This window comes from Hydra vulgaris, chromosome 01 (genome assembly GCF_038396675.1).
Source record: "Hydra vulgaris chromosome 01, alternate assembly HydraT2T_AEP".
Lineage (NCBI taxonomy): Eukaryota > Metazoa > Cnidaria > Hydrozoa > Anthoathecata > Hydridae > Hydra > Hydra vulgaris.
The window spans coordinates 63,155,960-63,181,959 of NC_088920.1; the positions used below are offsets into that span (position 1 = coordinate 63,155,960).

The window sequence follows — 26,000 nt, forward strand, 5'->3', positions numbered from 1 at the left end:
CAGCTGAATATTTTTAATATACTTTGTTTTATGTACAAATGTAAAACGAACGCATCTCCTGTTTCTTTTTATAATCTATTTACTTTAAAATATAAAAATAAATATAACTTAAGTTATTAATTCTTTAAGCTAAATTATGTTAGTTAACGCTAAAAAAAAGAAAAGAAAATGATAACGTACTCCATTTGCGTAACTGAATATTTACGCAATGGAGAACGTTATCATTTTCTTTTTCTTTTCTTTTTTTTTAGTGTAAACTAACATAATTTAGCTTAAAGAATTAAATGCCTATTAAAGTTATGAATTAGTTGTCTACTTGTGTAAAAATCTGCATAACTACAAATTTGCCGAAGATGCCGAGGGGTCTTATTATTGTATTTTTGTGTAATAACAACAAAACAAAAATACAGTATGTCGCATCTAAAAATTTAATAGTCAATGGAAGACCTACTAAGCGTATTTTTAGATCTGCTACACTTAGTGCGGCAGAACAAAGGGTATTTAATAATAGCTTGAGTACCATGAATACCTTAGATAACCTAGTTTTTTCAAGTTGAATATATTTAGTTAATCTAAGCAAGGTATTATAACCTAAGAACTTTTTTGGAAAGTTTCGTGCTTATTGTTTTAAAACAATTTGTTTATAATATATTTTGTATATTTTACAAATTGATAACGAATTAACAAACAAAATTTAAAAATATCTAAAAAAGGTTATTTAAAGCAAAAGATAACTTTTTTTAATTTTAAACATTTCTGTTACATGAAATACACAAATACATTCTTCCTATTATTATCTAAACACTTCTTTACATTTCTTATGCTTTTAAAAAAAAACTTTTGTTTTATTGTTTACTCCTTCGCATCAGTATTTTTTGTCACTCCTTCTTTTATTTCTTCCTCTTTTTTTACTTCATCTTCTTTTAACTCTTCAGTCATTCCATCATTTTTTATTTCATCGTCTTTTTTTGTTTCATCTTCTGTTTTTACTTTATCTTCATTTTTTAATTCTTCTTTTTTTACTTCTTCTTTTTTTATTTCATCTTTATTTCTCGCATCATCATTATTTACATCTTTACTTTTTGAACTTTTATCCGTCAAGTTTTCTTTCTTTACCTCTGTACTGTTTGCGTCATCTTTCTTTCTTTCTTCTTCTTTCTTTACTTCCATAGGATTCATACTGTAAGTTTTCCAAACAGACTCTTACTGTTTTTCAGCGTTTTCTTCATCGGCCAATTCTTGTTCTTCTCCACCGTTCTAAAATGCATTCAAACCAAAAAAGATACATAAAGATGTGTAAGGTATCTTATTTATTATTATTTATAGTATTTGTGGTTGTGTGCACAACCGCAAAGCAAAATATAAATAAGTTACTTAAACAAGAAATAATAAATATTTAACAAAATATGTTTGATGCTCATAACAAATTTTTAAAAGTTTATTCATTTCAAAATAATTTTTAAAAATAATTTATCAATAAATATTTTTGAAAAAATTTAATTTCTAAAAAATGTTTTTTAACTATAAATTTTTTGACTAATATAAAAAGGATAGTTTAATATTTATGAATATTCTAAAAATATGAATGTCTAAAAAACATTTATTTTAAGCTAAGATGCATTTATGATTTTTAGCATAATAGAGTAAACAACTATCAATCAAGTGAGGACATTTGAGAAACAAATTCTTATTGCGGATAAACTATTTAAAAGTAACACTATTTTTTATAAATTTCATAAAGTTCATTGCAAAAAATAAAAAATGAAAAACCAAAAAGCAATTTCTAAAAATAAACTACAACAACCATAGCAACAAAACTCTAGAGTGGCAAGTTTTCCATATTTTGCAAATAAGTGGGGCAAAATAGGACAGTTAAAAGAGCAACAGTTGTTTGTTGATTTTAAACTTTTAAAGGTGCAGACTATTTATCATTTAAACATTTTCAGACATTTAAAAAAATTATACACCCATTAAAACTACACGTCCCTCGGACCTCTTCATTGAAGCAAGTGCTCAAACCAATACTCCACGGCTACGTAAATCCAGTTTTAAAAAAAAATAAAAAAAAGTTTTTAGAGATTTCCAGTAATAAGCGTAAAACAAGATTAATGAAATAGAAATCTTCTTTTACTTTACAATTAGCCTCACATTAAAGGCTTTGATAAAATAACAATTTAAATTAATAAGTATAAAGTAAGAGTAAATATATAGAGTTATTCTCATAGACATAGAGTTTTACTTTTCCCGGATGGGACAATTTGGTGGGAAGAGGTTTTCAAAACTAGGAAAAATTTTTAAACGCTTGATAAGTTTTACCGGGTCGGGCTGAGCCCCAACAAAAATTTCCAAAGATGGAGCGGAGCCCCCAAGCTCCAGCGTGTTCTACGTCTTTTCTTAGTCTTTTGCTAGGTATTAGGAATGTAAGTTTTTGGAATATAGTAGTACCGAATTGATTGTTTTGTTAGAAACAATTATGGAAAATTAAAAAAACAACAACTAAAGAATGCTAAATATATTTTGTTCGAAAATATTAAGAACCCTTCATACATTATGTCTAATCAAACTTAAACATCATAAGCTGCATAAGTTTATTTGAACACATTATTACCTTTTCAATTAGATTGTATCTTCCTTTCAGCTCAACTCCATAAGACGGAAAAATAAATTTTCCTGCTCCATTTATCTATAAATATTAACAACAATTTATTTTTTAATTTATTTTACTAAAATTATAAATCATAATATCATAATGTGAGACTTTATAAAAAGCTTTTTTGAAAAAGTATTTACTGGTCTTCTTTATTTTACAAGTACAACTTACAACGTACAACGTACAACTTACAACTTACAACTTACAACGTACAACGTACAACTTACAACATACAACTTACAGCGTACAACTTATTACTTTGAATTCAATGTTTTGTTGAGCAATTCAAAAAATTTCTTCAAAAAACTGCCTTTTTGAATTGGAACGGAAAAGAGTTAAATGTAAATAATCTGCATGATGTGGCAAAGTTATCAATTCTGAACGCGAGAAATAAATCTAACTACACTAATACTTAAATCACAAAATTATCAGCTCTTAAAAATAATTACGATAAACGCATAATTACAAACGTTATGCTTTATATTGGTAATCAATAAATCATTAAGAAAATAATTAAATCAATAAAAAAATCTTCATTTAAATCAATTAATCTTTAAATTATTGTCTATGTTGCAATATTAACTTTTTATATAGACATCGATATGCCAAATGGCGCTGTTTAGGAAATCTGCAAAAAGTTTTTTTTTTAGTTTTATATCATAACATGGTGATTTTATGGTATAAATCTTGATTTCTTATTTTAGGTACTATACACATATCCTGTTATTTGGAAATATAAATATATTTAATAGTTGTTATTTCAAAATTTTTTTTTTTAACATTGTCAATTTTACTAAACTTTACCCAAAATCCAGAAAATAAACTAAGCAAAAATTAAAAAACCCACGTAATTTTCCTGATATGTTCCTTCAAATATATGACTTGCAAGAATGATTTGAACAGGTCCGTGAAGTTTTCCTTTGTACCATGTTCCCAGAGTCTACAACAACATAACTTTGTTTCAAGGAAACTTTTTGAATCAAAAATATATGTAAAAAAAATTAATATCAAAGATAAATAATCAGAATTACAAGCAAAAAAAGAAACCTTTGAACCAGATTGAGCATCTAAATAAACCCCACTGCCATTTCGAAAATTTCTCAACCAATCACCGTCGTACTTATCACCATTAGGATACCAATATATACCTTTTCCATGACGAACGTCATCTAACCAATCACCTAAATATTTTAGGATTTTTAGGTTTTAACTAACATAAATAGGGTATATGAACAAATTTCTGCCAACTGTAGTTTAATCACTAAACCCTATATGTTTTTTGAAACAACTTTGTTATATTAAAACAAATTTTTTTTTTTTTTAAAACTTGTTTTTTAAAACACAATTTTGTATTTAACAAAAACGTCAATACAAAAATCATACTCTGCTAATAAAGATCAAACTTTTAGCGTTTAATACAAAATTTTGGTCATTTTTAAAATGAAAACTGCTTGTACAATCAAAGACAACACAAGATATACAAAGTCAAGTTTTAGTCACGAGCAAGCAGTATGAGCCTTTTTCCAGCCAGTATAAAAAACAATTTCTCTGCCAATATTTTTCTGGGTTAGCAGTTAAATTGTTTAAAATCAAGAGGATAATCAAAATATGAATCAATAATCTTTTTTAACTCTACAAACGGTCAACAGCTGATTCATCAAAAATAAGTGAAACAGTTTAATTTTTTTTAAAGGTATCTGCCTCCTTACCTCTTTAGATGTGTATACAGGTACATATAATGCAGAATCATGACTCTCAGTGTCCTATTCTTAAATGTAGCTAACAGTTCTTAAACCTCTATAAAAAATGGTTTAAAAACGCAGTAAATGATAAAAGTGCTAAAAATGCAGTTTTACACCCGTCAATATCTATTCCTGAAATGTCACAAATATAATACTTGAAAAAAACTTTCCAAGATTTATATTTGGCTAACTTTTGGAACCTTTATTTTCTTTAGTTTTTTGCACAAATAAACAAGCATTTTTCTTATCTCTCAAATTAAAAAACTCAACATATATATCTTCCTTATGTACTTATGTAAATATCTCCTCACAATGTTCTTATGTCAGGGCCGACAACACGGGTTTTGAAGTGGAGGGCACAATTATCAATTTTTAAAAAAAGCCCTCTATATCTAGAATTTTATTAAAAAATAAGAGAAGTCCTTTAGAAAAAGTGTTTGTGTGTGTGTATGTGTGTGTGGGGGGGGGGGGGGAGGAGGGAGGAGGAGGAGGAGGGTAAGACACCCCCACCCAACCCCGATGTTGTCAGCTCAACCCCCAACCCCCGATGTTGTCGGCTCTGTATGTAATTATCTCCTCCTTATGTTCTGATGTAAATATCTCCTTCTTATATTCTTATGTAATTATCTCCTCCAAATGTTCATATGTAAATATCTCCTCCTTATGTACTTTATCTATTTTTTAAAATTTTTTTTGGTGCCCCAAGAAGCCCTTGCGGTCTTATCACAAAGCACCGTGGAAGAGCATTTGAAAGGAAGTTCACGCCTCCTTCCTTATCAATTTTGTAAAACTTGCCCAGAGGTGACGTTGAACTGCGGATCTCTAGCTTCTGAGGCAAGCGCGCTAACCTGCGCTACGACTGCTCATATTTATACTATTATATTTATTCAATGTTAAGTATTTATATAAACTTGGTTTGCAGCGTATATCATTGACACTATCAAACACTTTTTCCGACAAAATCTTACCGTTTTGAGATTAATATTCTTTTTCCTTTATTTCTAAACATCTTACTATTATTATCATTCCAGTCATTTTCAGTATGAATTTTTTTCTAAACACTGTTGCAATTTCTTTTTCCTGAACATTAATAGAAGCACCTGTTGATGCTTAAAAACATATATATATATATAGCATTTGAGAAACACTTTTGGGATAGGTTTTCTAAAGCCAAACCCACCAATAAGAAGCATCAACTTATTAAACATAAATAAGTTAATGGCACGGACCATTTTTCCACAGGAAGTGTGTTTCCAAAGTTTTCCAAGGAGTTTCTCAAAACTGAAACTAATTAAAACTTATCAACGCAGTTCCATAAGCCAAGAAAGACTTGTAGAACTTTCCACAACTTTGATAGATAAAAGAAATGGCTTACTCACTTAAAATAAAAGAATTTATAAAGGAAGTTTCAAAAATAAAGGGTAGGAAGGTACCTGGATATTAAAAGAAAGAACTGAAATATCTTAGTGAAGTAAAATAAACAAACAAAATTTAAAAATAAAATCAAATTTCTTTAGTGAAAGTAATACCTATACGCACCAAAACTATTTGGCGGTGTCCTGTAATATGTAAAAAAAAACGTCTAATAATTTCTATTAATTTGACAGAAACAGTCCAGTGAAAGAGGCAGAGCTCCGAAAACCTAAAATATTGCTACTTAAATAAATGACAATCAAATTTAACATTACTATTTTTACTAGTATTGCAATTATGACCATGACCCCCACATACTAAAACAGAGCCCTATGCTGGGCCCGTCTGCGGGCCCCTTTTTTATTGCGGGAACTTTTTTTCAAAAATATTTTTTCTTCGCAAAATATTTTCGAAAAATTAATAAAAATTTAGATAATTTTTCATATATCTGCCTAACTTTCCCAAAGCTGTAAGATATTACTATATATTGGCGCTGTCCATCTGAAATCAATTTGAGCCATGTACCAGGGTCATCAAGAATTATCTCAGTATTTTTGATTACATAAGAATCAGAAGTATTATCTGCATTTAATTCTTTTTCTGCCACACTATCTTTAGACATATCTCTCGTGTCATGTCCATCAGAAGCAGTGGATCCATGCGCATTTCCTATATCTGATTTTTAACCTATTTAATCTATTGCAAAATGATTTTCAGCTCTGACATCAATGCTACAGTTATGCTCTCTGCAATCCTCAATTTTACCGTTAGAAGAATCTTTGTTTCCATATCAGAAAAATTTGGTTATTGATTGACTACTAAGTGATTATCTCAGTTTTAAGTTTTCTCTTTTGAGCTCCAGATTTATGTTTGTAATTTAAGTTTGACATGATGTTTGATTTACTTGATAATCTAAATAAATTATTTTCCTTTTTTAGTTTATTGATTTGATAACAAAGTTCAACTAATGTAAAAGATTAACCTGAAAGACCAAATTATGCTAACCAATCCATTAACGAAAAAAAAACTATCATATGAGAAAAATGCGGGAATTAGTTTACACAACGGTTCGCATAATAGTTTTAAGACCATAGCAAAGATGAGTTTAGCTTCAGGAATCGCTCAAAGAAATCAGCGTAAATAAACGGCAACATATATAAAATAAGTAAAAAAAACAACAAGAAGTTTGCCTGTTTGTTTTCTACTTTTTAATTTTAAACAATGTTTTTGGTTCAAAAGTTTTTCTTTACTTTTCACATTTATTTTTAATTCAAAACAATAATACTTTACTCGGATTAACTTTTTTCTGGTTACTACCAGCAGGCCCTCTTTACCTCCGGGCCCCAGTGCTACAGTACCGCCATCCCCCCACCTTCCTTGAATATGACACTAAACAAGGAAATGTGTCAAAAAAATTTTTCACATTCACAAAAATTTTCACATTCTCCTATTATGGTTAGTCTCTTGAAGATAGTAATAACACTTATACATTTCTATGTCTATATAACTAACATGTATATTTTTTTTTCATATATTTCTATGTCTATATTATGTATACCTACATAAGTTCTTATGGAAAAAATTAAGGTTTTAAAATTTTTTTTACTTTTTGTTGTATTTCATTTGAAAACTCATTAGTTAAAATTCATTTCTGCACTTTTCTCTTGAGAAATCATCAATCAAATAATTTATGCAGAGTGTTTTTAATAAATCGACATCACTGGATAATATAGCAAAATTATTTATATCGTCTTGTGTCATTGTTGATCTTAAATAGCTCTTAAATAATTTTAGTTATGAAAAGCTTCTTCCACTCGAGCAATTAGTAACTATCAAGCATAAAAAAAATCTGTCAAAGTTGTCTCAAAAGGTATATAACATAGAAAATGCTATGTTTATTTTTTTCTTCTTTAATATCTATTCTTTATATAAAAATAAATGTGTAAAAGTAGTTTCTGGATAATTACTTTTTAGTAATTATCAAGAAACTACTTTGAGATTGTGGATTTGCAAAGTTTAATAAAATGTTGAATTTTTGATATCTCAAAATCTTTTCTAAATTCAATGTATCTAATCAACTTCAGGTAGCAATAACTTAACATTTGCTTCAATAACATGGTAGCAATCTTTTGACAATAAGACATAATCAGCAAGTGATGGCAACAATGAGCAGTATCATAATGAGACACATCAAAAATTTTATTATAAAACACTGTTTGCAGTATAAGCTCAAATTCCTCAAACTCAATTTTCCAGTTTTTGAATTTTGCGCCTCTGCTACTGTATCAAAAATATTGTTGTCAGAAATACTCGTTAATGCATCCATGAAATTTTCATAAACATTCTTTATTACCTTGACAGAATCTGCTCGAGCACTCCATCTTGTCTTCTATAAAGATTTTACCAACTTTTTAGATATTTTTCGTACAACATCTTTTCGTAGACGAAGAAAAACAAATGCCATCAGCTTCACACAGTCCAACCAAATTTATAGAACGCCCTGCACATGCTCAAAACTTTGCCTGGTTGTTTGTTTCTAAAATAAATTTTCTGCACACCCTTGTATTTTTTACTCATGTTAGAAGCATTATCGTACGATTAAGATCTGCATTATAAAAAGTTTAATCAAGATATATTTACTAAAAAATTGACTGTCGTGTCAAATTTTTAGTAATTTTAGTAATTTTCGATGGAGAAAGTTCGATGGTAAAGTGAGTATACCATCAGTAGTTTTATATAGTTTTATACTATTGACAAAATATCTTTTTTATTATCAACCTTCAATCAAACGTGACATGGTGTACCTATATTATTTCTATCTTATTATTTCTATTACCTATATTATTATCTATATTATTTCTTTCTACCATTAAGTTTCAATATGAAACTTAATGGTAGAAAGAAATGCCTTTAATAAGAATTCAGCTGATTTTATAATCTGCTCTGCCGTTTGTACCATACAAATGATCTGCTCAGCCAATCTGTTCTGCTTTACAAATTGTACCTACCCCTTAAAAGTTTTGTAAAAATGTAGTTTATAACTTAGAGTACTTTTTTTATTACTTGATTTTTAAACTAAAGCGCGTGTTTTTAGGCTTTCTCACGTTCTACATTTGATATTATTATGAAATTACATATAAATTCTATTAAGGTAATAGAAACCAGCACTTGTTACAATATAATCTTAGAAAATAATTTGAGGTAAATTACTTAACGTTATAATCAAGGTTTAAAAAAGCGTTGAGGCCGTTTCCCTACATGTGAGGCGAGGCAAAAGCCTTAAGGCGCTGGAGGCGTAAACAAATTTTAAAAACAATAAAAATAACATTGAAGTAAAATCATACTACTTTTAACACCACCAAAAGACACAAAATAGGAGCAATTTAAATAAAATCATTCTAATTTTAACATCACCAAAAGCATACTCTCGAGTCTTAATACAAGGGGGTGGGGGTGGGGGTAGGAAAATAAAAGAAGAGAGGGGGGGGGATTTTATTCCAGATCTAATAAACGGGGGAAGAAGAGATTAATAAAAGGAAGGAGGGGGTTATGTTACAATATAAGTAAATGGAGGGGGGATTTTTTAATGTTACAATATAAGTATTTTTTATAAAAAACTTCAGTTCATAACTCCAAACCAATATTTTTTACAAAACACGCATAAAACTATTTAATTATTTAATTCTAACAGCTTTTTTATAATAATTTCAATAGGATTTAATATGCTGATATAAGTTTTATACTTTGATGAGAAATAAACCAAAAGCTGATTTTCGACAAATCGAAATTTGCTTGGTCGGCAATTTTTAAAGTCTGTTTTCACTGAAAGTTTTTTGTTTTAATCAGTGACTGAAATAATTACTTTCTGATTTTAAAGGCCGGTTATCACATTTTTTGTTGTTGTTGTTGTTGATAATAAGTAAAAATTAATAAACGGAGAGGGGAAAGGGTCTTAATAGGCTTGGGGTGGGTGGGAAAATTTTCAAAAAATTAATGAACTTCCCTTACCCCCCCCCCCCCCTCTCTTTTATTAAGGACTCGAGAGTTAGCATAACAGAAAATAGAAATTATAAAAGTTCCTATTTAATCTCAAGATGACTAGAGAATGAAGATTCATACTGGAAATGAGGGTTTATAAAATGTGCAGCAGCATGCAAATGCGTGAAAAGCTGACAATAAAAGATTCAAATTTATGAATAATAGTCAAGAAAAAAAAAGCAATTAACAATCATAGTGAGCTGCAATACACGGGTTTATAGTCTCAGTTCCGTTCACAAAATCGTTTAGTAAGATAAATATTTCGAACTAAGTTAATGAGAAAATTTGGCTAGGAAAGATATTTAGCGTTAAAAAAATTTATATCAAAGATTTTATATCAAAGTAATATCATATTAAGTAATGTCATATTCTGCTTCTCAAATTTTTTCTTAAATCTTCTCAAATTCTAGAAATTTTTACTTTTCTAAACGGATTTGAGATAATTTTCGGAACGGAGCTGAGACTATAAATCCGTGTATTGATTATCGATTCCATTTAATGAATCTAATGATTAGTTAATACGATTATACGCGCATATGAATATAAAAGTAGATTTGATTATACAGTTTCAGAATATAAAAGTTACATATATATTTATAAATTTGACTAAACCCACCATTATCATTCTATTACATTCATTTGCTTAGTAAAAGTATTAATAAATAAAAAAATAAAAAAAATAGCATTCTGTTGAGTTCTCGATAACAAAAATATATATCAACTGTAGTTTATTTATAATAATATATGTATATAACAAAATATTATCAAAGTCTGAAAATGCACTCCATCAATTAAAATCTTTTTCTTAACCACTTTTTAACTTTCTATATTTTGATTTTATAATGCGTTCCATATGAACGCATTAATTCAAATTGAATGTCATTATGCTACGTATTTCTTAACTACTAACTCTCAACAAATACCTAGAACTGAAAAAAATAATTGAAACAAGCTGAAATTTTTATAACTGTTGTTGAAGCAGGACCAATAGCTGGAATCGAGGGCCGAAGCGGAACTCCGAGAAGCGTGAAAAACAGAGCTACCAACAGCGCAGAGGCGGAAGCGGAGCTCGACGCAACGCGGAGTACTACAGTGGTGCTTAACGAAGAACGGAGCGGAGCTTCGAGCAGCCTTAAAACAAAGGTCAACGCAGCGTGGAAGACCAGAAGGTGGCGCGTCGGCGAGGCGGAGGGTTTTCTCACAGCAAAAAGTTAGGAGTCGGGGTCGGAATTGAGCGATAATGCCTTAATTAGGGCAAATAAAAGTTCAACATACGTGGCCTTTTAAGGGTCATTGCAAATAAGGTGACTCAGGATCTCCTCAGCGTCTCAATAAACCAAAAAGCCAGATTTTTTTCAACTTAAATGAGGCTAACGCCCTAGGGCAAAACGCCAACGCCTCACCGCTCTGAGACGGCGCTTTTTTGAACCTTGTTTATAATGTTGTTTTTATCCCCAAAATTAAACACTTCATGTTGATTTTCAAGATTTTGTTTTTGTTCAATGTATATAAAAAAATTGCTTAGCAAACAAAAACAAGCTAAAAGAATAGTTTCAAACGTAGATCGTTTCTCACACACACAAACACTACTTAATATCCTAAATGTATATAAACAAAACCTCTATCATGTTCTTATTTTTATCTTCAAACTTCATAAAAATATATTACCAACCTTATTTTAATCAATTTTTGAAAAAATAAATCACATATACACTACTAGATTTTCAAAATACAACTACATTCAATCCAAAACTTATTATTCCGCTACTAAATTCTCTATTGTAAACCAAGGACCAAAGTTGTGAAACATAATATTAAATAACGTATTATTAAATAATGAACTGAAAACTAATTATTCTCTAAACCAATTTAAAACAAAACTTAAACAATTACAGTCGTCCCCCGGTTAACGAACTTAATTCGGAGTACGAACTAGTTCGTTATCCGAAAAGTTCGTTAACCGAAACGCGTTTTCCCATAGGCCGCCATTAAAAAATTTTTAATTGGTGGATTTCGCCGAAATAATGGGGGAAAAAATTCAAAAAATTGTCCAACTTGATAAATAAAATAGGCAAAGGTGAAATGATTGAAACCTGAGATTTATGCACTTTTAAAAATTGAAACAAATTAAAATTGTGCATGAAAATTGCTTGTCAAAGTTTTAGAAAAAACTAAAAATTGAACATGAACATTGCTTATCAAAAAATGAAAATTCAACAAGAAAATTGCTTGTCAAATTTTTACAAAAAAATTGAGAATTGAACTTGAAAAATGCTTGTCAAAATTTTACGAAAAAATTGAAAATTGAACATGAAAAATCCTTGTCAAATTTTTTACCAAAAAATTGAAAATTGAACTTGAAAGAAAAATCAACAAGAAAATTTCTTGTCAAATTTTTACAAAAAAAAAATGAAAACTCAGTCGGAGTCATCCGCCAAGTCAATTGCAGCAGCCCTCTTCTGAGCAGTTCCAGATGGCCTAGTAGCTGCAGATGGCCCAGCGTGAAAAACTTGTCAATGGTCGTTTGTTTTTCCCTGGCTTTGAGCATGGCGCGGAAATGCTTGACCCCAACAGCTTAATAAAATTAAAACATTTGCCTTCACATACCTCTATCAGGTATGTGAAGGCAAATCTTACATTGCGATTAGTGTGTCCATTAATCTGTAACACTAGATGACCAGCTGGAGATTTTTAAACTCTTATTCACAAGTGAACTTGTAGATATGACAGTAAAAATGACAAATAAATATTCAGATCAAAGCAATATAGGTTAAGTGCATTCTAAGTCTTTCCATATTTAAAGACAATCAAAAACATTCAAATATACTTAGCTGTGCTAATATACTGTGGTTTATTACAAAAAAAAGTGATGCCGGATTGTGTATATTACCTTTCTTTGAGAATAATCATTGTTTATTAAAATATTACTTTTAAATTGTAGGTCCCGGTTCGTTAACCGAGTTCCGGTTCGTTAACCGGGGGAGGATTTTGGGCAAACTTTCGGTTCGTTAACCGAAAGTTCGCTAACAGGGGGGTTCGTTAACCGGGGGACGACTGTACTTTTTTCAACTGAAAATGAATTAAATTTCTTCTAATAAAGCTTCTTTAAATTAGAAATCAATAATTAATAGTTAATTAATTAAATACTGTAGATTATTAATACATAATTAATGTACATATGTACATACATTTTTATTATTTTAAATGACAATCATTTTGAGAAATTTATTTTTATTTTTGCGTTATTAATTAATCTTTTACTTTTATTTTTACTGTTTATTTGCATTTACTTAATTGGCAATAAAAAGTATTTTAAATTTAATTACAATAAAATGTGTTTTGTATAAAATCATATCTTCTTATTTTTCAAACCAATTCCTAAATGTTAATGTTGTCATTTTAATATTTTATTAAATTTTGTTTTTTTTAATAAGATTTAAGACTTGTTTTTACAAAACAAGTCTTAAATCTTATTCTTTGAAAAACTATAAATTTTAAACGCTCTGCGATTTACATTTTCTTTTATAATATTAAATCAGAGATATAGGTTAAATTAGGGTAATATTAACACCTTTAGCGAAAATCGTAATATTTTCAAAAATAATTAACCTGGATCCAAAACTTTGCGAATAAACAATATTTACCCAGTGGGCACACGACGTTGGAATAACGTTGAAATAACGTTGATCAACGTCAATCAACGTTATTCCAACGTCGTGTACCCGCTGGGTAGGGATCCCTACTTATGATCCACTTAGATTTTTAGACACCCGAATTTTATTTTTAAAAACACAGAGGTTTTAAAAAAGTAGAAAAAGTAGAAAAATTACCAAGTGGTCTGGGTAGTGGTCTGGGTAGTGGTCTGGGTAGTGGTCTGGGTAATTTGAGCACTTTAAATTAGCTCAAAAAAATAACATTAATTAAATTAAAAAAAACAACCAACCTGACAATAAGAACTAATTTTTGGAGTATAATGATTCGTTATTAACAAAATCTTTCAGAGATCAAATTTTAAGCCACGTTTTGTTGAAACAATTCTGCTATGTTTTCCGCAAAAAAAAATTAGTTTGTTCTTTTTTCAATTTTGTTAACTCAAACCTTTAAACAAAAAATTTCAAATTTATTGAATTTAAATTACAGAAAAATTTTTAGTAATGTATTTAGTAAATGGCATCTTTAAATAAAGTCAAAACTAAATGAAGGCTCCAGGGGAAAAACGATGAGATTCCAAATTTGCCTGAAAAAATTGTGCTAATGCCATCTAGTAGCATTTTTTGTCGTCTTTCAGAATATCGTATTGCAAAAGGGAAAAAACAATGGCAATCCTACGAAAAATGAAGTTATTTTATACGCACTTAATATACGCACACGTTTTTATCAGTTGTGAAAGTTTCTTTTGCTCATATCTCAAAATGAGATTTTTGGTTATATCATCGTTTTTCCCCTGGACCCTTCAAATGTTTCTACATATTGCATTTCAAACAAAGATGGATCGGATTTTTAGCTAACATATTTTTCTTTATGAAAAAAAGAATTCCATTATATTAGCACCAAAATTTCGCGCCACAGATTTATTCATGCATGATGATATTATTTTAACAACGCAAAAAAATTTAACAGCGTTTTAATTAGATGATAGCCGCTAACTATTGCATATAAATTTACGCTTATTGTACTGATTCCTGTAATTACCACATAAAGGTGATTCGAAAAATACAAAGCAACTTTAACTTCAATTTTTACATCTAAGAAATCTTTAAGCATGCTCATATTACCAAGGTGCTCATATTACCCTAACCTACCCTTTACATTGAAACTATATTTTATTGTTAAACTATATTTTATCTAGTAATGACGCATTTTTCTGAGTTTAATGATAAGACTAAATTTGTCTTCTTCTAGCCCCGGTCATGCAACTATTTTTTATAAGTTAAGACTGCAAATTTTTTTTATCGGCAAAAGTGTAAATAAATAAAAAAAAGTATTTTTTTGTTTAGCTTAAATCTTGCGTGTTATTTTCTAATAATAAATTTTACAAGAATTGTTTTAATATTTTATAGAATTCTATAAAAAATCCAAATGGAGTTAGTTTATAAAAAATTTCTGATTTTTTTATACTATATACTTTCCTTTCCTGTTATTAGAAAACAAAAAACTTTAAGTTTAACAAAGTTCTTAACTTACTCGAGTTATGAATAATCTTAGAGTTCAAACTCTCAGTTTAAGGTATTATATTCTTTTACTGTTTTTCATCTCTGTCGATTGGCTAACAGTTATTTTTAATAACTGTTTGCCAATGAGATTTTTTTTCTAATTACTGTTGACCAAAATAAACTCAAACCAATTTTAATTTGACATTTCGTTTCTTTACCAGTCTCCATACCCACATGTTCTTCAAAAAAATAGTCATAAAAAACCGGATAGTTTTTTCTATAATATAGTTTTAATTTCAGTAGTTGATAAGCTATTTGAGTATGTTGATGCATCACGAATAATCCGTGAAGAAGTTTAAACTATATTAGGCGAACTTAACTGAATTGGTGCAGCAGATAGAAAAATTGTTACATACATACATATATTGTTGAAAATAAGGGAGCTTCACCCATGCGTCAATGTATGCATGTATGTATGTATGTATGTATGTATGTATGTATGTATGTATGTATGTATGTATGTATGTATGTATGTATGTATGTATGTATGTATGTATGTATGTATGTATGTATGTATGTATGTATGTATGTAGGTATATGTATAAGGTAAATAATACTAAACACTTTTTGTTTTAATCATTATTGATATGTTAAACTTTAGAATACCTTCATATTTAGATCCGTCAGGATAAGTCATTATGCCACTTTCTTCTTTTTTATTAAGCTTGTATTCTCCATCAAAAACAGCTCCAGTTGCAAAATGATAAACTCCCTTAAAATATAAATGTAAAGTTACAAAGTGATACATTCATGGAGCGGATCCATACTACCTAGTAAGGAAAAAGGAGGGGGGGAGGGAGAGAGAGGGAGGGAGCGATTTCTTTTATCATCCATCTCCACCCATACCCCTATGGTCCGCCCTTGATACATTCTCTTATAATGTAAGATATATAATTGTATAAAAAATATTAGGATTTAAACATTTTTTGAAAAAAATAATAAATTAAATAAAAAACATCACGATTTAAACACATTTTTCGAAAAATGTAAAGAAAGCTATTTGACATGAAAAATAATGTTGCACCTTTCCATTTCTTTTGCCTAGAGCATACATTCCCTCGTAGGTATCTCCGTTTGGAAAAAATGCTTTTCCCATTCCGTGCCGCTGTTCAGCTTCATTTCGTTCTCCTTCATAATGCTAATTATAATCAATAAAGACATGTTACAAAAATTTTGCATTTCCATTCGCAGATAAATGAACAATATTTGAAAGCAAGAATTTCTTTTTCATAGTTTAAAAAAATATTTAAAATATTTTATTAAAAATTTTTCAAAAACTATTTGATTAAAATAATTTCTTTTAAAGATATTAGTTTGATTTTTTTTCAAATGAAATATCACAAAAATGCAAAACTTGTAAACAATTGTAAACTTAATTTATCTTTTACTGTAAATTAAATTATTTACCCCAAGATTATTTTTTTCCTCAGGCCAATCATCTTCATCCGACATTTTAATGCAAGTACAAATATAGTTAAAAATATTGGTTTAAACTATAAATTTCGAATTAAATTTACATTCGAACTTTCGAAGTTTTAAAACAAATATGTTTTCAAGCTATTTGTAAACATTATAAATTGCACTCTTGACAAATTTTTTTGTGCGGATGTGTGTTATACTTAAACAATAATATTAATAATAATAACAAAAATAGAAAAATACGAGAAATGTATTATATATATAACTACATAATAAAAAAATAAAAAAGTAACGAATTTTTTTGCGACATATATAAGCAGCAAAATATTATGAGAAGATATGCAATTTTTTACAACTTTTTACAAAAAATGTAAAAACTTTAAAGTACAATTTTACGTTACATGGCATATCAATTTTAAGGACCGTTTTGGTCATGCCAAGCTACATCTGTAGCTTGGCATGACCTAATCATTATCAACCCGACCGCCGTGGTGAACAGACGTAATTCTAACAGCTCAAAAAAGAAAGAAAAAAAAAAAAAAAATGGCTATTACTTTATCCGAAATAAAAGATATGTTCATTCAGCACAAAAAAGAAATACGGACATTATTTAAAGAAGAAGAAAAAGCATTTGTGGAATTACTTAGCGATAATTTAAAAATAATCAATACACGCCTAGATGATATAGAAACAAAAACATTGGATTGCACTAAAAGAATACACTTGCTAGAAAATGATATAAAAGACTTAAAAGAAAGCTTAAACGAACATTTAATCGACCAAAAGATGAAAGCTGCTAATGATTCTAAAGAACTTGAAAGCTCTTATAATATTACAATTTTAAACAAAAAATGCAGAATCTCCGAAGATAGATCGCGGCGTAATAACTTAAGGATAGACGGAATTCCTGAAAATATCAATGAAACTTGTGATGAAACTGAACAAAAGGATCAGAATTTATTATGTGTAAATTTAGGAGTAAAAGGAGTCGAAATTGAAAGAACGCATCGAGTTGGATTTAGAAAAGAAGCCCGATCCCGAACCATTATATTGAAGTTGTTAAGGTTTAAAGATAAATCAAACATTCTAAAAGAAACAAGAAAACTCAAAGGTCTGAATATTTACGTGAATGAAGATTTCTCTCAAGAGACGGCAAGAATACGAAGGAAGTTATTTTCTGAAGCGAAAGTGAGAAAATTAAATGGAGAAAATGTAATCGTCAGGTATGACAAACTTATTATTTTAAAAAATGTTTATAATAATTCAAAATGATATAGCTAGATATATTCATTTTTAATCTTAATTTTAAATATTATAATAATGAAAATGGTTAACAAATCAAACGTAACAAATCTTTTAGAAATTTTTAATAAACAAAACACACTTCTTTTGAATAATGATAATGATCCAGATGTAAACTTTTTTGAGGACGTCATAATCAACTCTAACTATTTTGATATTGAGGAAGTATCTAACCTCATGAATGCGTCACAAATGTTATTTTCAACTCTAACTTTAAACATTCGTAGTATGAACAAAAACTTTAAAAGTTTTAAATCAATGCCCAAAAATATAAACTCTGAGTTTACGGTAATATGCTTAATAGAAACATGGTGCAGAAATGAAAAAAATAATTTTCAAATTCCAGGTTATAAGGCAATCCACCAAACTCGAGGTGGTGGCATTGGTGGTGGTGTATGCATTTTTGTTCATGACTCAATCCATTTTCAGAAAATAGAAATTTTAAGTATTCAAAACGCGGACTTTGAATTTCTAACTATCGAATTATTAAACCACAATAATCAAAAAAACATTTTAATAACTGCTTTGTATAGACCGCCAAGCGGAAATAAGAAATCTTTTTTAAAACACTTAAAATGCTACTTAAAAAAAGTAAAGCACAAACAAATTTACATCATGGGAGACTATAACCTAAATCTTCTTAATGTTAAAACTTATAGCGATGTAAAACGTTTCTCAAACACTCTTTTTCAGTACAACATTATTCCCTTAATTAACAAACCTACTCGCGTAACTCTTCAAACCGAATCTCTCATTGATAATATTTTTACTAACAACTTTACAACATGCAACATTCAAAGCGGAATCATAAAAAGCGATATAAGCGACCACTTTCCTATCTTTTTCATTTCGGATTTTTTTAAAAAAGGAAAAAAATGCAAAGTACAAAGGGAAGTAAAAAGGCAGATTAATGAAATTAATATTGAGGCGTTTAGAAATTATTTACTCAAAGTAAACTGGAAACAACTCAATAATTGCAAAGATATTAATATAGCTTATGATTTTTTTTACAATGAGTTCATTAATGCTTACAACAAAACGTTTCCGATGAAGGAAATAAAAACTAAGCTTAAAAACCTGCAAAGTCCCTGGATTACAAAAGGGCTTATTAAATCTTCAAAGAAAAAACAAAGACTATATGAAAAATTCTTAAAAAATAAAACTTATCAAAACGAAAAAAAATATAAAATTTACAAAAACTTGTTTGAAAACCTGAAAAAGAAAGCTAAAAAAAATTATTTCTCAAAATCACTACAAATAATATTAGTAATAACAAAAAAACTTGGGATATAATAAAGGAAGTGATAGGAAAAAATAAACAAGATCATGGTAATACTTTACCAAAATATGTATACACTGAAGATGAAAGAACAGTAATTAATGAGCGAAAAGTTATTGCAGAGAGTTTTAATAATTTTTTTATAAACGTCGGTCAAAACTAGCAAATAAAATAACTCCCGGAAATAAAATTTTTAAATCATATATTAAAGAAAAGGACTGTGTAATGGATGAGCTTGAAGTATCTCCGGATGAACTTCGGTTTGCTTTTAATATGTTAAAACCAAACAAAAGCTCAGGTCTTGATGACATAAGCCCAAGGGTTGTTAAAGAAGTTTTTGATATTATTGAAAAACCCTTACTAATTATTTTTAATCTTTCACTTAATAATGGTATTTTTCCCGACCTCTTAAAACTAGCAAGAGTAGTTCCAATTTTTAAAGACGGTGATATTTCTAAATTCTAGATCTAATTATAGACCTATCTCAATACTTCCATGTTTTTCTAAAATTTTAGAGAGAATAATGCATAATAGTCTATACAATTATTTTATTAAACATAAATTGCTTAATAATAATCAGTACGGATTTAGAAAAGGGCACTCGACAGAACATGCAGTAATTAAATTAGTTAAAGAAATTTTAAACGGATTTAAAAACAACCAATATACTCTTGGGGTTTTTATTGACCTTTCAAAGGCCTTCGATACTGTGGACCATACTATTCTTCTTTACAAACTCAGAAATTATGGTGTCAAAAATAATAATTATAAATGGTTTTTTTCCTATCTTAATAATCGCAAACAATGTGTATCTTATGACAAAACCTGTACGAAACTAGAAAACATTTCTTGCGGAGTTCCACAGGGATCTATTATTATTTATCTACTATTATATATATTATTATTTATCTACTATTATATATATATTAGGGCCTTTATTATTTATTATCTATATAAACGATATTTACTTATCTTCTAGTGTATTAAATTTCAATCTTTTTGCTGACGACACTCAGGTTTTTTATACCCACTCAAACATAGAGTCAATCTTTATCACTATGAATCGTGAGCTTGCCAACCTCAATGAATGGTTGAAAGCCAACAAACTCTCTCTAAATAAAACTAAAAGCAAATATATTCTTTTTTCTAAATCCTCCAAATCTGAAACTTTGCCCCTAAAACTCCCAAATATTTCAATAGAAAAAACTAATTTACAACGGACATTCTGCATTAAATTTTTAGGCGTTTTACTTGACGAACAAATAAGTTGGAAAGACCACATTAATTTAATAGAAAATAAAATTTCAAAGAGTATTGGAATTATGTACAAGACAAGACATATGTTGGATAAAAACTGCTTAAAACTTATCTACTTTTCGTTTATCCATAGCTATATCAGTTATTGTAATATTGCATGGGCCAGCAATTATCCATCAAAATTAAAGCGTATCTTAAATAAACAAAAACAAGCTAGCCGCCTTATATTAAATGCTAATAAATACACCAGTGCCAATCCACTGCTTAAAAAGCTTGGAGTGCTTAATGTTTATCAATTAAATATCTACAGTATTCTTTTATTCATGTTTAGATTTAAATATCGTATGCTGCCAATTATTTTTGACGACCTTTTTGTTATTATAAATAATAAATATCAAACAAAGCATTCATTGCATAACTATCAGGTACCAAAAACCTTATTAAAACAGTCTAATTTCTCAATAACATACCGAGGGCCACATTTGTGAAACTCATTCCTTCCAATTGAAAGTAAAACTTTAATTTCACTTCAAACTTTCAAAGTTATTTTAAAAAAACAGTTACTTGATTATGACATATCTCAAATTCTATTTTATTTTTAATATCTTCTTTTTTAATTCTTAACTTTTCTTTCGTTTGCTTAGAAGCAAAACATATTTTTTTTTTTTTTTGCTTATTTATCTAAATTTGTATTTATATCTTTTTTTTTTTTTTTTTTTTTTACATATATATTTTTATTTAGGTATAAATATTTCTTTTTTTTATGCATAAAAAAATGTAAAATGTTTATTTAAAAGTATTTATATTATTTTATTGATATTGTAAAAATTTATGATAGATTTATGGTAATGTAAACGATACAACGGGGCTAGATGATAAGACTTTTGTCTTCTGCCTGCTCCGGTCATATCTTAACTCAAAATATTTTGTAAATAACTTATTATGAAAATGACGAAATAAACTATAAAAAAAAAAAATCTGAAATGAAAGCCAAGCGAAATATTTTTACTGTTGTTTATTTTTTGTAAAAATGTTAAACCAACCCATTGCCTGTTTCTTGATTTTTCTTTTACAAGTTACAATAAAATTAACTATATACGGTCAGGGAAAGTCTGGGACAAAAGTGTCTTTTTTAAATGGGTTAGGTAAAGTCAGAGAATTCTTTTCGTGGTCTGGGAAAACGATTGGTTTTTTTCTCAGTAAGTCAGGGGGTAATAAAACATTTCAAGTTCAAAACTTTTTTTGACTAAAATATTAAGTTAAACAATTTTAAACATAAATTATTTTAAGGTCTGTTAAATACTTTTACTTTTGAAGTTTTCTATTTTTATAAAATTCAATAATCTACTATCTAATGTTCATCAAAGTTTTTTGTTAATCATTTTTAAATAAAAAATTAAAATAATTTTAAAACTTTATTATATTCTTAATTATTACCACTTATATTTAATATTTATCTCAATTTTTTAAAGATTTCATATTTTTAATCCTTTTTTTTTTGTATCTAAAATCATGTGATACCAATTTGCTATCAATGCTATCAACCATGTGCTATCAATCAGGCCTGATTGATAGCACATAAATTATATTTATGCATTTGCCTAAAATTGAATTAAAGTTAAATAAGAAATTATTATAAATAAATATTAAATTCTTTTGGTTTATACAAGAAATGTAGACTCGATTGGAGTTGTCTTAAATCATAAATTTTGTGATATATTTCGTCCGAAAATATAAAACAAACATATTTTAAAGATAGCTGACTGTGTTCTGAATTTAATTCAATGACATGTAAAAGTCCAGTCGACACTCGAGCAAGATGTAGATTTTGTAAAGTTGATAGTTTAAGCAGCCGTGGCGCAGTGGTTAGAGTTCTGGCTCAGAAGCTAAAGGTCCGATGTTCGACGCCAGCTCTAGACCAACAAGCGGCATTGGTACGGAAGGAGGCGTGAACTTCTTGTTAAATGCTCTCCCGCGGTGCTCCGTGCAAGGACTTCTGGGATCACATAAAAATGGCTACAAAAAGATATAGCAACATGGGCGTTGCGGCGCTAAAGAGTAATGTAAAGAATAGACTTTATGAAAAGATGGTTCAAGAACAGAAAATAATTAAAAACTTTTTTGTTACAAAAACTAAAAATGCTAATGATTTAGCTATCACCAGCTACACTAAGTTAAAAAAAATTTATACTAAACAAAAACATGTATGTAGAATCGTATTTGGAGCAACAAGAATTGTAGGGGAGACTGGGGCTATTTGGCTCGGTTTTTACTCCATGAGCTCTGTAGTCCTAACAGTACATTTTTTTTTGAAAATATTAAAGTGTAGTCTTAAAGAGTAAAAATTTAGGTAACTTATGATATTTGCATTCATTTACAAAAAAAAATTCTTAGGGCCTTTCCGGGCCCTCAAAAAAAAAAAAATTGCGCTAACTTACGGGGTAAGTTGGCGAATACTATAAAAATGATTATTAATTTACTATTAAGAACAAAATTATTAGAAATTTTTTTACTATTAATTTTAGCAATAATTTTATCCCAAAATTTAATATTACTTTTAAATGGTATCTTATATATCAAAATTTAATATTACTTTTAAATATTAGTCCGTATAAAAGCCAAAACAGTAGCCCACTTTTTATCTGTGAAAAAAAAATATAAAATTTTTTTTTTTTAATTTTTTTGTAAGAATAAATTTTTTCAATATTGTTAAAAACTAAAAAAAAAAAAAAAAAGGAATTTTATAAAAATATATATATTTTTTCCTTAGTAAATGCTATGAGCTAACTTGAAAATTTTGCCAACTTACGCTGAAAGCCCTTTTTTTACTGGATATAGTAAAACAATTGTGACTGAAACTTTTAAAATAATATTTTTTTTACGCGACTTACTATTTTCTTTTTAAAATAAAAAGATCAATTAAGAAGGTTCCGCGTAACTTTTGTCACTTTCTGATGAAAGGCTCTGAAGATAAACGCAGTTCGGCCAACTAGCCCCGGTCTCCCCTACCTTGTAAGCCATTTCTACGTAAACTCAATGCATTAAATTTTAAAAATCAACATATTCCTAGTTATACAGTTGCGTATAAAATAAAGGAAAGACTGTCTCCAACGGTATTTTACCTATATTTTAGAGAAGTAAGCCATAAATGCCCACCAAGTTTTCAGAAAATAATTTTGTTACTCAAACATAAAATCTAAAGTTACGCTCTTATTCTACTTAGTACCCGGGACCAATTTTCTGGAAAAACTCGGCATATTGTTAATATTTTTAATATTATAAATAATAAATAACTTTAATAATATAAATAATAAATAACTTTCGGGATACTGTTCATTGCAGCCGTAGCGCAGTGGTTAGCGCGATTGCCACCGGAAGCAAGAGATCCTTGGTTTCACGCCACCGGAAGCAAGAGATCCGCTGTTCAACGCCACCTCTGGGCAAGTTTTATAACATTGGTAAGGAAGGAGGCGTGAACTTCCTTTCAAATGCTCTTCCGCGGTGCTCTGTGATAAGACCGCAAGGAATTTTTGGGGCACCTAAAATAAAAATTAAAATAAATAATAATAAAGAAAAAAATTTCCGCAATTTAAATTTAAATTAAAACTTTATTTAATACTTACGGATTTCAATATCGTAGATTTTCTCTGTCACTATTAGAGTTATTAAACTAAATTACCACCATAAATTTAAAAATCTAGATCATTTAACAAAAAGAGCAAGGTCAATATTAGGAATTTCAATGTCTTTATGAGACTTTCATTGAAAATATTTACTTTTGAAGTTACCTACAATTTTCTTTAATATATTTTATGATAATGAAACAGGAGTTTTATAATTTTAATTTCGAATTACGTTCAGTTTGTAACAAAATCATTTTTTTTTACTATATTTTAATCATATTTTTAAAAATTATTTAATTACTTTCTTTGTTATGTAACACCTTAAAATTGTCTTATTTTAAATGCTGTTACTTACATAATACGGATATTTGGAAGCGTTACTACTGGGGGTTAGTGATAAGGATAACTTATGCCTTCTTTTTGCTCCAGCCAATTGTATACTGTTTTATATTGTTATACATTGTAAACATTTTCAAACGATGATATAAACTGACTAAAAAAAAAAAAAAAAAATTATCCATTGAAAAATGAAATCTGTAGTTGAAATAGAATTTCCTTGTACAAAATCTCAAACAACAATTCCATTTATTTATCACGATGGAGCTAAACTTAATGCAGAGATTCAATAAATATTTAAGCATGTTGTTTGTAGATACAATAATAACCCTGTTACCAAAAATGTTATTACATTTCAGGCTATGTTTCCAAACAGCAAGATTTCACCTACGATAGATCTTGACAAGAACAAAATAAAATACATTGTTAACTATAGAATGGCACCTTATTTTAGAGAACTTTTAAAAGTAGAAATCTGTTCATCAGAATGGCTCGCTGTTTGTTACGACAAAAAATTGAATAAAATTATTCAAGAATCCGAGATGGATTTAGTAGTGAGGACAATTTTAGTAACAAAGTTGTTGTACAATATTGGGATTCTATGTTTCTTGTACCTGTCACTGCAACAGACTTACTTAAGAGAATAAATGATAGTTTATTTGGTTTGGATTTATCTAAAAAATTACAACTATCAATGGATGGTCATAATTTGAACTAGAAGGTTTTCAGGAAAATGCAATTGGAAAGAGAAAAAGCTGGTCTGAGTAAACTAGTAAATATAGTCAGTTGTAGCCTCCACATTATTCATCGAGCTTTACAAATAGCTACAGAAACCACAGGTTGGGGTCTAAAACCTATCATGAAAGGACCTTTTCAAATTTTTAGCGATCCTTCTATTTGCCGTGAGGATTAAATTTTTGTTATAAATTCTACAGTTTTACCCCAGCAGTTTTGTATAACAAGGTTTGTGAATGTCTTTTAACATTAACTTTTTGTTTCGTCTCTAAGTCTTTAAAATCTATATTAATAATAGAACACAGTTTCAATTAAGTTTTAAAAAACAGTTGAGTTTACTTGTCAATATTATAAATATCTTTCATAACATTTTTATTAGTTTAGATGGGTCGAGGATCAACAGGTAGCATCACGATTCAAAGAAATATGGCTAAATATGATAAAAATTGCTAATTTTTGGCAGAACCTACCAGCTTTTAAAAGGCCATCTTCAAAGAGTTATTTGGCTGTAAAAAAAGCTGTTGAAGATAAAAAATTTGTAGTAAAGCTTTTATTTTTCTGTTATGTTATAAAAATATCAAACGGATAATCCAATATTGCCTTTTCTGGGCAAGGATCTGGAGATATTACATAGTTCCCTAACACAGTAGTTAAAACTGATGCTTTCCGTAAAAGTGACTATGTTATTGACTTGTTTTAGCTTGATATTACTGATAAAGGTATTTAGCTTTAGATAAAAGATATGCACTTTGGATTTTCAACTGAAGAAGAACTTGGGAATTTATTACGTAAAGCTAAAGTAAAATTTGCATACGTAAAAAAGTTTAAAAAGGTTGCTGAAAATATGATAATTTTTATATAGGAGAAAATCACTCAAAAAAGTTCATTACATATACTTTATCTTAATTATCTTAATCATTACTTAATTAATCCAAGTTTAAGAGCACTAGATGAATTCTTTTATCAGTTGCGAGAGCACTTGAATTCTTTCTT

The 26,000-nt window shown here is 28.6% G+C and overlaps 1 protein-coding gene across 1 annotated transcript; it reads right to left on the reverse strand.

Moving 5' to 3' along the window:
• Positions 1–748: 748 nt before the first annotated feature.
• LOC100201985 (radial spoke head 1 homolog) lies at positions 749–16,530 on the reverse strand. The gene is made up of 7 exons (XM_065787136.1): positions 16,464–16,530; positions 16,081–16,194; positions 15,663–15,768; positions 3,698–3,831; positions 3,498–3,590; positions 2,609–2,683; positions 749–1,257 (listed from the first exon to the last, which is right to left on the reverse strand). The coding sequence occupies exons 1-7, from the start codon at positions 16,506–16,508 to the stop codon at positions 1,204–1,206; spliced, it is 621 nt and encodes a 206-aa protein (XP_065643208.1). The 5' UTR covers positions 16,509–16,530; the 3' UTR covers positions 749–1,203.
• Positions 16,531–26,000: the final 9,470 nt, after the last annotated feature.